The 13,050-nt window shown below is 30.3% G+C and overlaps 1 protein-coding gene across 3 annotated transcripts; it reads left to right on the plus strand.

The window, feature by feature from the left end:
* Window positions 1–6,805: 6,805 nt before the first annotated feature.
* Window positions 6,806–12,555, plus strand: LOC120122903 (protein GRAVITROPIC IN THE LIGHT 1-like). 3 transcript variants are annotated; one of them, XM_039141949.1, is made up of 2 exons: window positions 6,806–6,931; window positions 10,891–12,555. In XM_039141949.1, coding segments are annotated over exons 1-2 (1,386 nt in total). In that variant the 5' UTR covers window positions 6,806–6,930; the 3' UTR covers window positions 12,276–12,555. The 3 variants fall into 3 exon arrangements, with proteins under 3 accessions (XP_038997880.1, XP_038997885.1, XP_038997892.1); XM_039141954.1 differs by having other exon boundaries at window positions 6,806–6,928; window positions 10,896–12,555; XM_039141961.1 differs by lacking the exon at window positions 6,806–6,931 and adding an exon at window positions 7,109–7,148.
* Window positions 12,556–13,050: the final 495 nt, after the last annotated feature.

Raw genomic sequence — 13,050 nt, forward strand, 5'->3', positions numbered from 1 at the left:
CACTGGCTTTATTATATTTGCAAAATATTTAAAGTTACAAAGAGTTTAGCATTTCACTGTGAGTGCTTGCTCGCATTGCCCCATTATCGTTCATGGTTTCATCATTATCATCATCAAGTACAAGTGTCGACGCTTGTGCTTTCAATTCTTCAACACCAAAAGTCCATGCACTAATTTCCTTCTGATACTCACTCATTGATCTTGCTTCTTGTTCTAGTGATCAGAGTCGGTTAATCGGGAGATTACCCTGAGCGATTGCTCAGGGCTCCCGTTTTCTACAAGATCTTTAATTTTTTATAATTCTCATTTTTTTTACCTTTATAATTGAGGTTTTTAATCTTATTTTCTACTTTTATAAACGAGACCCCTAATTTTTTGAGTCTCACTTTTTATCTTTATAAATGATTTGATTGATACCAAAATGAAATGTTACTAACTTAAGTAACAAAAATATTTAATACTGAGATTAGAATTGATTTTATAATGTAACGGTTAAATTGGTAGTTTATCCATGTCTTTATTAGGGAACCAAATCTGGAGCTGAAATCAGCCCATTAGAGTGAAGAAACCGAAGCTGGGGTTTCATGCTTTCCTTACCAGTTCTGGTTTCAGAAATTTCAAAAGGCCCATGACCTGCAGAAATCAATGCTTGTTTTGCCTTGGATACATTTTTGTTTGTATGATGAAATGAAGGAAAAAGTATGTAGAGATGTAGGGGTTATATCCAAGGATATGTGTGTTTGCCCTTGGATTCCATCATGAAAACATCAGAATCTACAACAAAAATAAAATGTAGTGCATTTGCAGCACCAATTGTCATTGGATTCCATGTGATAGCATTAGTGGGTATTGATTCAAGTGAAAGTAGAGAAAAAGCTGAGGGTTTCCCACAAATATTTGAATCAATTAAGCCCAGCACAAAGTGGGCATGAGTGCTTCTAAACAAGATCGTTTGAGCCTTGAAGTTCCTGACAAATGTTTGATACTTCCCATTTATCCATGCCAAACCTACATAGAAACCTCTCATATCGTCTTTGAATGAAATTTTTGCCTCACTTTTGTGCAGAACATAACATTCACAAAAACTTCCTCAACAACAATGATTTAGTCTTATGCTGATACTGTGTGATCTGATGGTGTAGGTGGTTAAAAAATATTATTTTTTAAAATGTTTTTAAGTCCAAATAGTTGCTTATATGTTGTCAGTAAATTAAATAAAGTTTCAAATAAATATTATTTTATAATTACTTCATACTATTCAAAAAAATACGTTTAATCAAAAGTATAGCATACTTTAATTACTTATTTTAATTTAAAATGTATTTTAAGTAATTAAATAAAAAAATACGATAATGTTAATTAATTATCTTTTATTAAAATACAAAAATATATACATATATATTATTGAATTAAGTAATTAGAAAATAAAAGAGAAAATAGTGAGAAACATATATGGGCAAGATTACTTTAATACCATGTGTGTGTGTTTTTCGATAATTATGATTTTATTACCCTAAACAAAGTTTAGATACAACCAATCAACAATTAAAGAATCAAAATAAACAGTCTATACAAAATGATTGGTTTAACTATACCTCAAGCATTATAAAGCTTTAAGTTAGTACTATTTAGCCTATTAATATTAGTTCCCCTAAGACGGATGCCAACAACGTCATTAACCTCCTTTAGCAAGCAGTCGATCGTTCTACTACGTCCTTGAAAAATTCGTTGATTTCTTTCCTGCCACAAAGAGTAAATAACAGTAGTCCAGGAAATTTTCAAAATGGTAGAGAGTAAAGACCTCCATTTCCATGACGAACAAGCCTTTATGACCATTTCATCCCATGATAAGAAAGTGATCTTCATCCCATTAAGATTTAGAATTGAATTCCAGAGTTCCACTGTCAGTGTACATTGTGAAAAGAGATAGTCTCTTGACTCGTAAGAGTTGCTGCACTTAACGTAAATATTGTCGGTGCTAATTCTCATTCTAAGTAGTCAATCTCTTGTAGGTAATTTGTTGAACACATACATCCAAGCAATCAAACTGAACTTTGAAATATGCAAATACCATGTGTGTTTGTTTGTTCAGTGTGAACAATTTTTGGCAGCGTGAGTTGCGCCCAAAGTGGTTGATTTTATTCCATTTTAGGACTATAAATCCACTATTTCGGCTGGAAAGTCATACTTTTATATTGGTCCAAACGAGATTTAAGTTGCGTTATAGTAATTCTCATTATTACATCTTAACCTTAGTCTTCTCTCCTCTTCTTTTCCATATTTTGTTAAGAGATTATTTGGCATAACTAGAATCGGATTATCTTTCTAAGTTCGAAAATTTGTATGAAATTATATATATAAAAAAAGAGACAAAAATATTAGATCTAATAGTAGTTTTGTAAAAAAAAAATAGAATCATCTAAAATATAAAATGAATTTAGATTCTAATATTTAAGGTAGAAGATCAACCTAATTTAATACGGTTTCTTAATCGTACATAATAATTTTAGATTTTAATCATAATCTTCTATTGAATAATTTATAGTAATTATAAGATAACACTTCCTTTAATCATCTGATTATATTAAATTAGAGATTTTATTAAAAACAATTCGTTCGTGCTAGAGAACTAACATAGATAAGTCAAAACCTGAAAAATGTTCAACTTCCTTGATTGGCCTTTAATGTCATTTTCAATTGATTTCAAAGATGGAGACTAATTATAAAATATCTTTAAGGAAAAATGAATAAAGTATTCTTTTGGCTTAAACTTTTTGATGTGAAAGACAAACCAACCACACACAAGATTTGTACTCTTCATTCAGGATTTCAATGCAAAAGGATCAAACACTTGTTGATTTCGGGTTCTATTGCAGTTTTCAACACAGTAAATATACAACTCAATACATTATATTGATTTTTTATGTTCAACTTCCGATTTTTAATCAATTTAAATTAATAAGTTAAATTTGAGTATCATTTTAAATTTTAAAAAATAAATTTAATTACCAAGTCTGATAAAAATTTAAATATTAAAAACACGTTTTAAAATATGCAAGTTGAAATGAAATAAAAAAATGCATAGTAACAATTAGTAATTAAAACATGGCATGATTTATGCTAATGGCATGCTTGACAAGACATTAATATATCATTTATTGACTTTTGGGGGTGGTAAATTATGATATCTGATCTTGTTTGGACAATGGATTATGGACTTACTATGTTTTTGTATTATATTAAGGGTAAAGTACATAATTTCTCATTTGATTATAGGGTATTATTTTGTTGAGTCTCTTAACTATTAAATGTTATAAAATAGTCCCCCGATTACAAGATGTTGTTTTACTGAGTGATTCGGGCATTAAAAGTTACAAAATATTCACCCGATATTCATATATTCCAAACACATAATTTTTCGTTATAAAATTGGTGGTCATTTGAGATGAAAGTTAACATGTTAACTGTATGATAAAATTTGATCCAATAATCATCTTAGTTGTGTTATGTGGATCGAATCTCTATTTGCATTATGTTGTCAAGCCTGTTCTTGAATCATTATACTAGCGAGCCAGTGCTTAAAAGCAACGGCGTGCCAGTAAGCATCATTAAAATATGATTTTATCATATATCAATCACTAATTTAACGTTTAATTTAAACGAACGTCAATTTTTTTAACAAATACGAATAATTTTAAAATATATGACTAATAAGGCGACTATTTTGCATATTTTCATAACTGTGAGGCTCAACAAAACAATTTTAATTTAGAGATCTTTTTATAATTTTTAATAATGAGAAAAGTTGACAAAACAACCTGTTATAATTGTGTACTTTACCCTTATGTTAATTACAATACTTACGTGATATGTTAGATGTTTAAAAGTTTTTGAATTGAATGTCTTATTCATATTAAAAAAGCTATAAATATTAATTATAATAAAATAATTTTTTTATTGATATAGGGTAAGCACATAATAGTATATATAAAAAATAACTCTTCACCATTTGATATTAAATGTTCGTACATTTAAAATTTGTGATGTTTAAATTGAAAATTTTAAAAAATAACAACAACTATTTTACCACGAATATTACTTGATTCATTAAAAAAATGACTTTTTTAATATTAAGGTAAGAAATCCATCGTGTTTGGTTTAATTTGCATTTAGATTTATTTGGTATGAACTATGATTTGATTTTTATTTATAAATTAAAAATAGCAATTAATTGCATTGAACTTTAGTTTAATTTATTTTGTAATTAAATTTTGATCATTTTTATGTTATAAATTAAATATTTTTAATTAAATTATTAAAAGATCAATAGAGTACAAATGTATAATATAAAATTGATGTTATTTTTATCGAAAATATATTATCATAATTTTCCCTGTCCATCACATCAAAGTGCACAACCCTCGAGAATCAGATCGTAGGTTGGACCCATTGAACCGTCCAAGAATCTGCCTTCCTCGGGTACGGTCCCACATCATTCTCCACATTACCCACGTGGCATTCATCCAACGCACTCTCACCTAAGGATGTAAAAAAAAACCGAACCTAACAGCGAAAATCTAAAACCGACAGCGAAAATCTAAAACCGAATTAAATGAGTCGAGTACTAACACACAAAACCCGACCAACTACATATCCCCATCGTCCATCTTCCATCTAGAAAATCATACAGACGTCAGATCTACCCACTGAACTTCCGAAATTACCCTATCATTTTTGCACTGTCCAATTCGTCGTATTTCTCTGTTTTCCTTTGAAGATACATATTTCTATAATTTTAAGTTACAACATCAATATACGATATGTTATATTCTTAAAACAATATTTAATATTAACTCATCAAATAATTTTTATGATAAAAAATATTATTTTTCTCATTAATTTTGAGATTGAGTAGACGTGTTTTGTAGAGTATGTATATTATAATTGACTAAAAAAGTTTTGAATATATATTATTTTATAATTAATTATATAATTAAAAATATTTAATATTAATAATTATAAAAATAAAGTTATAATATTAATTATAATTGATATTAAAATTATTATATAAGATATTGTCAATAAAAATTAATTTCAGCAATAATATTAAAAGATTCACTAATGCTTTTCTCAATAATATATTTTTCTTATAATTTAAATCTATTTTTTTGTTAGGATTATCATGTATTTTATCACTGTTTTCAATAATTATTAATCTTATAAATTAAAATATGATAAACATAAACTCACACGTAATTATATATCATAAATTTAAATTCAAAATTATAAAAATTTCAAAAATGCACTTTATCATTAAATTAAGATCTCGTCGATTAATTTCATATTATTTCATTTTAATTATTGTTTAGCGTATTAGCGTTGAATAATCAAATTATTTTTCAATAATAAGCAACATGCTTAATATAAAAAAATCTTAAATTATATCATTTTTTTTATTTAGGGGTACAAATTATTCTTCGATCAATCTAAGTACTTAACGTTACAAACGTTATTATTTTAAGTGTTAAGCAATTGCGATTTTAAAAAGGTCTATTAAATTACATGTGTTATATTCTTTTTTGAAATTTTTATTATTAAAAAGTAAAAAAAATATTTAAAAAATAATTCCATTCGTCCCGTTCACCCCTAGGGACGGGCATGGGTTAGGTTGAGTCGAATTTTTGGTCCATCCAACCCGACCCAAGAACAATAACTCCTGCACCCGAGATCCGACCCGACCTACATGAAACAAGATTTCACCGACCTTATATATAACTTAAAAATCGGACCTAACCAGAAATAATAATAATAACATTTTTTATTCAATACAAACAGTGTCTTAATTGAAAAAATAATATATATAAATGTATTATTGTGATTATTCATAAATATATAATGTAACATTATAATTTTTCGGGTCGAATCGGATATTTTTCACCTTAAATCCGATCTGATCTCAATATTTTAAAAAAAAACTCAACTCGATCAAGTCTGGTCCCATGCACACCCTATTCAACCCCTTTCGCTCCTCTCCCTCCCTGAAACCCCTTCAAAAATCATTAAAAACCTTGCGTTAAAGGGTTTAAGACCACTGTCGTTCACCAAGAATTGGTAAGCAATAAGTATAGCAATTTAGGATTTTAAAAGATTAGGGTTTGTAGATTTAAAAGTTTAAGGTATTAGATTTAAATAGTTGATTGGGGGTTATTCGGATGATTGTGTTGTCAGTGAAAGTTTGGTTGACGATGAGTCGATGACACTAATAAGGGGCAGCGGTTAGTGTGAGTATAATTTTCAAAATTTTGGGGTATTTTTAAGATTTTAAAAAATTTAGGGTTTTAAGAAAAAGTATAATTTAAAATTTATATTTTAAATAAAATTTTTAAAATTGTATAAATGCGACACATTATTTAATAGAGTTTTTAACGGACATTATAGTTGAGATGATTGAAATAATAATATTTGTAATGTTAGATACTTAAATTAACTGAAAAATAATTTAAATATCTAAATGAAAAAAATGTTATATTTTGAATTATTATTATTATTTTGTATTGAGAGTAAGTACTATCAAGGAAAATGAAATGGCAGAAACGTAAAACAAAATAAAACGGAAAATGGCCCTGCCTTGGACGGTTACTTTTCCCTCCAGCAAAAAGAAAAAACATGTTTCTTATTTGTCCTCTTATGTCATTTCACATTCTTCTCGTACCAAGCTTCCGCCATTGCCTCCAGCAAACATCAAATCAAAAATTAAATACCCGCTTAAAAAAGGCGAAAAATCATCGCAATTTTTTTTAAAAAGAAAAGATCGATTGCATTGGAGAAGTTTTGCTGGTTGGGTTTTTGGCATTTCAAGCTAAACTGTAGTTTTGTTTCTTTTCTTCTCCGCTCGGTCATTGTACGATAAACGAGACTTCTTTTTAAGGTAAGTTAGAAATTTTTATGAAGCTTTGCTTTTATGGGTTAGTTTTATTTTCATTCTATTTATTGTTTGATTCCGTTTTCTCTTTTTTCCAAATAAAACTAGAAAAAGGTCTCAATATTGGCCTGTTCATATATATATATATATATATTAAGTTTTCTGTATCAGTATTGATCTTAATTAACTTTTTTTTATCTTAGTTTCATTGGGGGAGCTAAAGGTTAGTTTTATTTTATGTTTACAACACCTGAGAAAATCTATTTTTCCAGTATTATTTTTTATTCAGCTTAACTTAGTTTGCTTCTATTCGTATTTTTTTCCCGAGTTCCAGTTGCTTTTCCTCCTTAATTAGCTCTGTTTGTTTCTGGGGATTCAGCTTCTGGGTCTTTCTACCTTCGTATTCATCATTTTTTTCACTTTCCTTTTGTTTTTTCAGCAAGATATGACGTCAGTTTTATTTTTTTCCTTTTTTTTAATATAACAGGACAGGATTGTGCTTTCTGTTTTAAAAAGAATGTGAACGTTCAATTTATGGATTTTGTTTGCTTGAGATTTACGTAATCAAAACAGTAAAGAATTTTTAGATTAAACTAGTATTTAGTCACATAATTATTTGTGTGATTTCATTTTAGTTATTTAGTTTTTTTTATATAAATTTATACTTAAGGATACATTTTAGTTTTATTTTGCTCTTCCATTACTAAAGTTTTATTTTTTTGGGTAATTTATATGTTTAGTACTTGAATTCTCATTTTTATTTAATTTTAATACTTAAAACTCTATTTATTGATTTCAATTCAATATCTCGACAACTATATGTGATTATTTTCTCTTTTTTGATATTTCACGTTATTTGCGCGGTTAAGTTTTTAATAGCGTGTTATCAAATTGAAATCTAAATTAACCGTTAGATATGATTTTAAAAAATAAAGTTTAGATACTAAATAGGTAATTTATGTTATTTTTTCAATGATAATATACTTGTATCTTATTGTAACATTTTAGTATCATCAAAATTAAATCAAAATATAATTTTAAGTATAATTTTTAGAAAAATAATTGAGTAAAAAACGAAATTATGCTAATAACTGGGTGATTAAATATGTAGTTTACCTTAATTTTTAATAACGGAAGGATGAGTGGTTGCCCTTCATAGATCTCAAACCCTAATGTTAAGATTAAAACGATGTATATATTGTAAATTTTATCGACATTTTCAAGATAGTTTGAAAATTGTATAATTTAATTTTTGCAAGATAGCTTTTGATTTGTCCTGATCTTCATTACCATATCATTTCTTGATATTTTAAATAAAAAATCTCTTTTAAAGGGTTTTAGAATCCAGGCCTCCATGGCGGGCACCGTCCACAACAAACTGGGCAACCTGTCAGGTTCTCTATAAGCATAGTGTTTCATAGTTGGTCCGGTCACCGGTGGTGATTTTATTGCTCAATATATATATATATATATATATATTTTATTGTTCAAAGATTTTAAGTACACAATTGGTAGCTAGGGCCATGTTTCTTCCATTTCCAAGATTTTTAACATCTTCAAACTGTTCATTTGACCTGTCATAAATTTTCATATATAGTATTTTTGTACCGCCTCCTATTCGTATATTTTATATCTAATTGATCAGTATTTTGTTAGATTTAGTGATAAAGAATTTGATAATTTTTTTAAAAAAATCGAGTTCTAAAAGAATTTTGCTTCTCGTGCGACACAAAAAGTCGTAGACTATAAAAACTAGATTTACATTTAGATTGAGGCAACTAGGTGTAGGACAAATTTGGCAAAGGGTTTTTTTATAAGACAAATAGGCACAAATCTCAGTAAATATAAAAATATGTTGCAGAAATCCAACGGATGTTTAAAGCTGCTGCACTGCACACTGCAAAAAGAAAACAACTTTGCAGTGCGTTGTTTTTTTCCTATTATTATTATATTATTTTTTATTATGTTGATTTGATCTGTGCCTATTTTATAGTTTCATAATTTGCATGTTCATACATTTTGATGAGTTATATTTGTACTTAAAAGCATTATATATATATATATACAAATTAGAATATTTCATATGAATTTTAACATATTTGTATGTTTTTAATTATGTTATTTTTATCAGATTTTTTCATATAATATTCGTACAATTGCAATATATTTAAAATTACCATATGAGAAATACTACAAAAGAATAAAGTCATTGCATGACAGTGCACTCATTGGATAGCCACGTGAATATGCAAAGCTCATGAATATGCTGCAGTTGTTTCATATCAGATTTTTGACTTTGTGGTCCCCTAATAAACTCGGCTCACTTTATTTTAGTGGTTTTTAAGGCCGTGTGAACAGTAATGCATAGACCCTAAAGAATCGTATGAATTTATGGAACTCCCAACTTTCTACCTTCTGGATTTTCCCCAGTTAATTGTTGAATCTTATTTTATAATCTTTTAAATCTTATTTTTATAATCTTTTAAATCTTATTTTTATTATCAATACTTCAATTAAATTGATTTAATAACGACCATGTTGGTTGGAGGAGAAGGGTATTTTGATTTCTAATGCTGTGGGGGTCAAATATAGGCAATTGTGGAACATAGGGGGAAATTTCAAGTGGTTCATGGACCACAGTGGGGGGCTGTCCTGTTGTCAACTTTGCTCATATGAACTCGAATATTTTTGTATGGTTGTTTATCTCTTGCATCCTATAAAAATACAGCATATCTTGATTTAGATTTGGCTCGAATTTTAACCGGCCTTTACTATTTCGTTTTTACATTTATCGGCAACTTTAATATACGGCTAAAAATAGATGTTATCGATTTTGTTATTTTTTTTATTGATTTTGTTATTGTTGGGTATTTTACCGGAAATATTAAAAACTATTGATGTTTTAAGTATAAATAATAATATTTTAGATAATTTTTTACTGTTATTTAAATAATAATAAAATCGATATCGTCTGTTTTTTTAGTTGTATATTAAAAGTGATTTACTGTATAACTTCCCGTTTAGATCACCTCCTAATTTCTTGATGCTTTGGTCCTTTCTCTCTTAACTAAAAAGCTTTTCATACTTGAATAATGTTTTTTCTCCTGCATTATTTTTCTTCCTTGGACATTTTATGATTCTTCCATGTGGTTGGAACTGACATATGTTTTAAATTAAAATGAAGTTCTTAATTCTTAATTGTATAATTCCAGGAAAGAGACATGTAAGGTGTCTGCAAAATTCTTGCCAAAACAGGATAGATTTCCCACTCAAAGCATTAAAAAGACAATAGGATTGCATTGATTTATTTCATCACCGTCTCCTTAGGGTTGGATATATGGGTTTTTTTGGGGGGCAAGTGGGTTGTTTGTTATTTAAAGATTTGTTTTGATGTCCATATTTTGACCACATATGAACTGTGCAACAGCTAGAGGAAACTGCATATTAGGCGAGTTTCTTGAGATGTACTATGTTTCTTCCTCTATATGCTTTCTCCACCGCTTGATTTCGTCTCTTGCATTAAATATTTTTCCCAAAATGAAGGTTTCATAGTGTGTTGGAAAGACGAGCTTTTTGAACTTTGTGGATGTTGAAAAACATGTCTTCAGAGCGTGTCATTGAATGATTTTTCTATCCATTTTGCTCTTGTTCTTGTTCTTCATGCTCCTCTCAATTCTATTCTAGTGGTGTTGAAAAGTATTCTGTTTTTCACTGTGTCAATAGAAGCCTCATTAGAAGCTCAAAAAGGTGAAAAACTAAACTATCAAAAAGGAAATTCCATTCTCAATTAAAGATCTTGGTCTCAGTGTTAAACCTTTTTGCTTTTTATTCTTTTCAGTCAACACGCTTATTACCTCTGCATCTCTCCTTTTTTTATTCTTTTGTTTTCTTATAATTGGTGTATGTTAAAAGCTGTTTGAAGAAATTCTCTCCTAGACTTATAGGTGTTATTGTCATTTGTGATATTTTGCAGATGGAAGCGGTGAAGCCATCGGCTGTTACTCCGTCGAAGAGTAACTGGGTTCGAACGTTATCCAAAGTATTTCACCTGCACCCTGATACGGCTGGGATTGTTCCTGATGATGGGGTTCAGAAGGTTAAGCCTAAAGAAGCAGAAGAATGGAACGACAGTAAGACCGCCAAGAGGTTGTCTCAGAAATTCGACAGCTTACATGATGAAGAGCTCGAAAGAAGGGTTTCCTTGGAAGCTCTCACTGCGAAAATATTTGCTACTGTTTCAGCTATTAAGGCGGAATATGCTCATTTGCAGTGTGCTCAGTCGCCTTACGATGCCGAGGGGATTCAAGCGGCTGATCGATCGATAGTTTTGGACTTGAAGAAATTGTCTGAATTGAAACAATGTTTCTTGAAGAAACAATATGATCCTTCCCCAGAACATGCAATAGTTTTAGCTGACCTTCAGGAACAGAAAAGTCTTTCCAAGACATTTGAGATTATGGGAAAGAAATTGGAATTTCAGCTGAAGCTCAAAGAGTCAGAGATCATTTTTCTTCGAGAAAAGTGGGACGAATCCAATAAGCAAAACAGGTTGCTGGAGAAGAGATTGAATCAGAGTGGTCAGTTATTTGTGCTCGACAACCTTCAGCTATCAAGCTTGAATCCTAGCCAGTTTATTACCAGTCTTGGACAAACTGTTAAGTCGGTTAGAAATTTCGTCAGGTTGATGATCGATGAAATGAAGTCCGCTGACTGGGACATCGATGCAGCGGCTAGTTCGATACAACAAGGTGTGGTCTATTGGAAAGCAGACGACAAATGTTTTGCATTCGAGTCCTTCATTTACAGGGAAATGTTCAAGGCCTTCCACCATCCATACTTCTCTCTTTTTGGAAGCTCCATAACCGGGAGGAAGAAACATCCACAAGTCTTCTTCGATAGATTTATGGAACTGAAGTCCTTGAAAGTTAAGGAATATCTTGCCGTGAAACCAAAGTCAACATTCGCGAAATTCTGTCGGGCCAAGTACTTGCAAGTCGTTCATCCGAAGATGGAATCATCCATTTTCGACAATTTGAGCAGTAGGGACATGGTGAGTTCCTATCAATTCCCAGACACTACATTTTTCACATTATTTGTGGAAATGGCGAAGCGGGTCTGGCTCCTGCACTGCTTAGCCTTTGCTTTCGAGCCAGAGGCATCAATCTTTCAAATAAGCAGAGGGTGTAGATTCTCCGAAGTATACATGGAAAGTGTAGCCGAGGAAGCGTTCCTTTCGTCGGATATAACACTGGAATCAGAACCGCGGGTGGCTTTCACAGTTGTTCCGGGATTCAGGATCGGTAAAACTGTAATACAGGCCCAGGTCTATCTGTCTCAAATGAAGACAAGGTAAACTGTGCCAGCCATAGGCGATATGTGAGCCAAAACTGGACCCAGAACATAGATAGAGTCGAACTGGATACCATTATCATGATTCTTCTTCTAGTAAACTAGATTGAGGAACATGGTGGCTTTGACTGGTTACTGTATGTGTTGTGGGGATTTCAAACATGGTTATCCGGGCAACATGTCTGCTTGTTTTGTGGCCTTGAAGGCTCAAATTCACCGGTAATTTCTTTGCAAGACATCCCCCAATTTTGTCAATATTAGGCCAATTATGTTTTTAGCTGTTTCCCATTATTGCCTTGCTACATGCATTTATATATGTACATATATAATCAAAGGTCGGAAGCTTTTATACATGCATCAAATACGTATTGTATGCATGATACAGCCTTGCGTCTCAATTCATTGACGTATCATGTTTGTATTATGTTTTTAAGTAAAAAAATAAATAATATGAAGTATAGGAGAGCTAAAATGTAGAAACCAAACCCAACTTTTAACTTCCTAATTTGTGAGTTCCAACAAAGTAATTCATGGATTGTTGAAACTGTGTTACTAAAAGCATTTCTTCTGTTTTGTGTGTGGAATTGGAAGCTTTGAAGAAATTAAAAGGCCTTTTAATTCAATATATAAATAAATACGACTGGAACAACTCTGCCGCCCTTAAACCAGAAGGAAAGCATGGGGAGTTGTTTGAATGGTTACTATCAACCTGACAGTGGGGGCTTTGCATGAAGAAGAGAAAAGGGGAAAAATAAAACAAAATTCTGATCAGAATTAAA

This window comes from Hibiscus syriacus, unplaced genomic scaffold (assembly GCF_006381635.1).
Source record: "Hibiscus syriacus cultivar Baekdansim isolate YM2019G1 unplaced genomic scaffold, ASM638163v2 tig00001120_pilon, whole genome shotgun sequence".
Lineage (NCBI taxonomy): Eukaryota > Viridiplantae > Streptophyta > Magnoliopsida > Malvales > Malvaceae > Hibiscus > Hibiscus syriacus.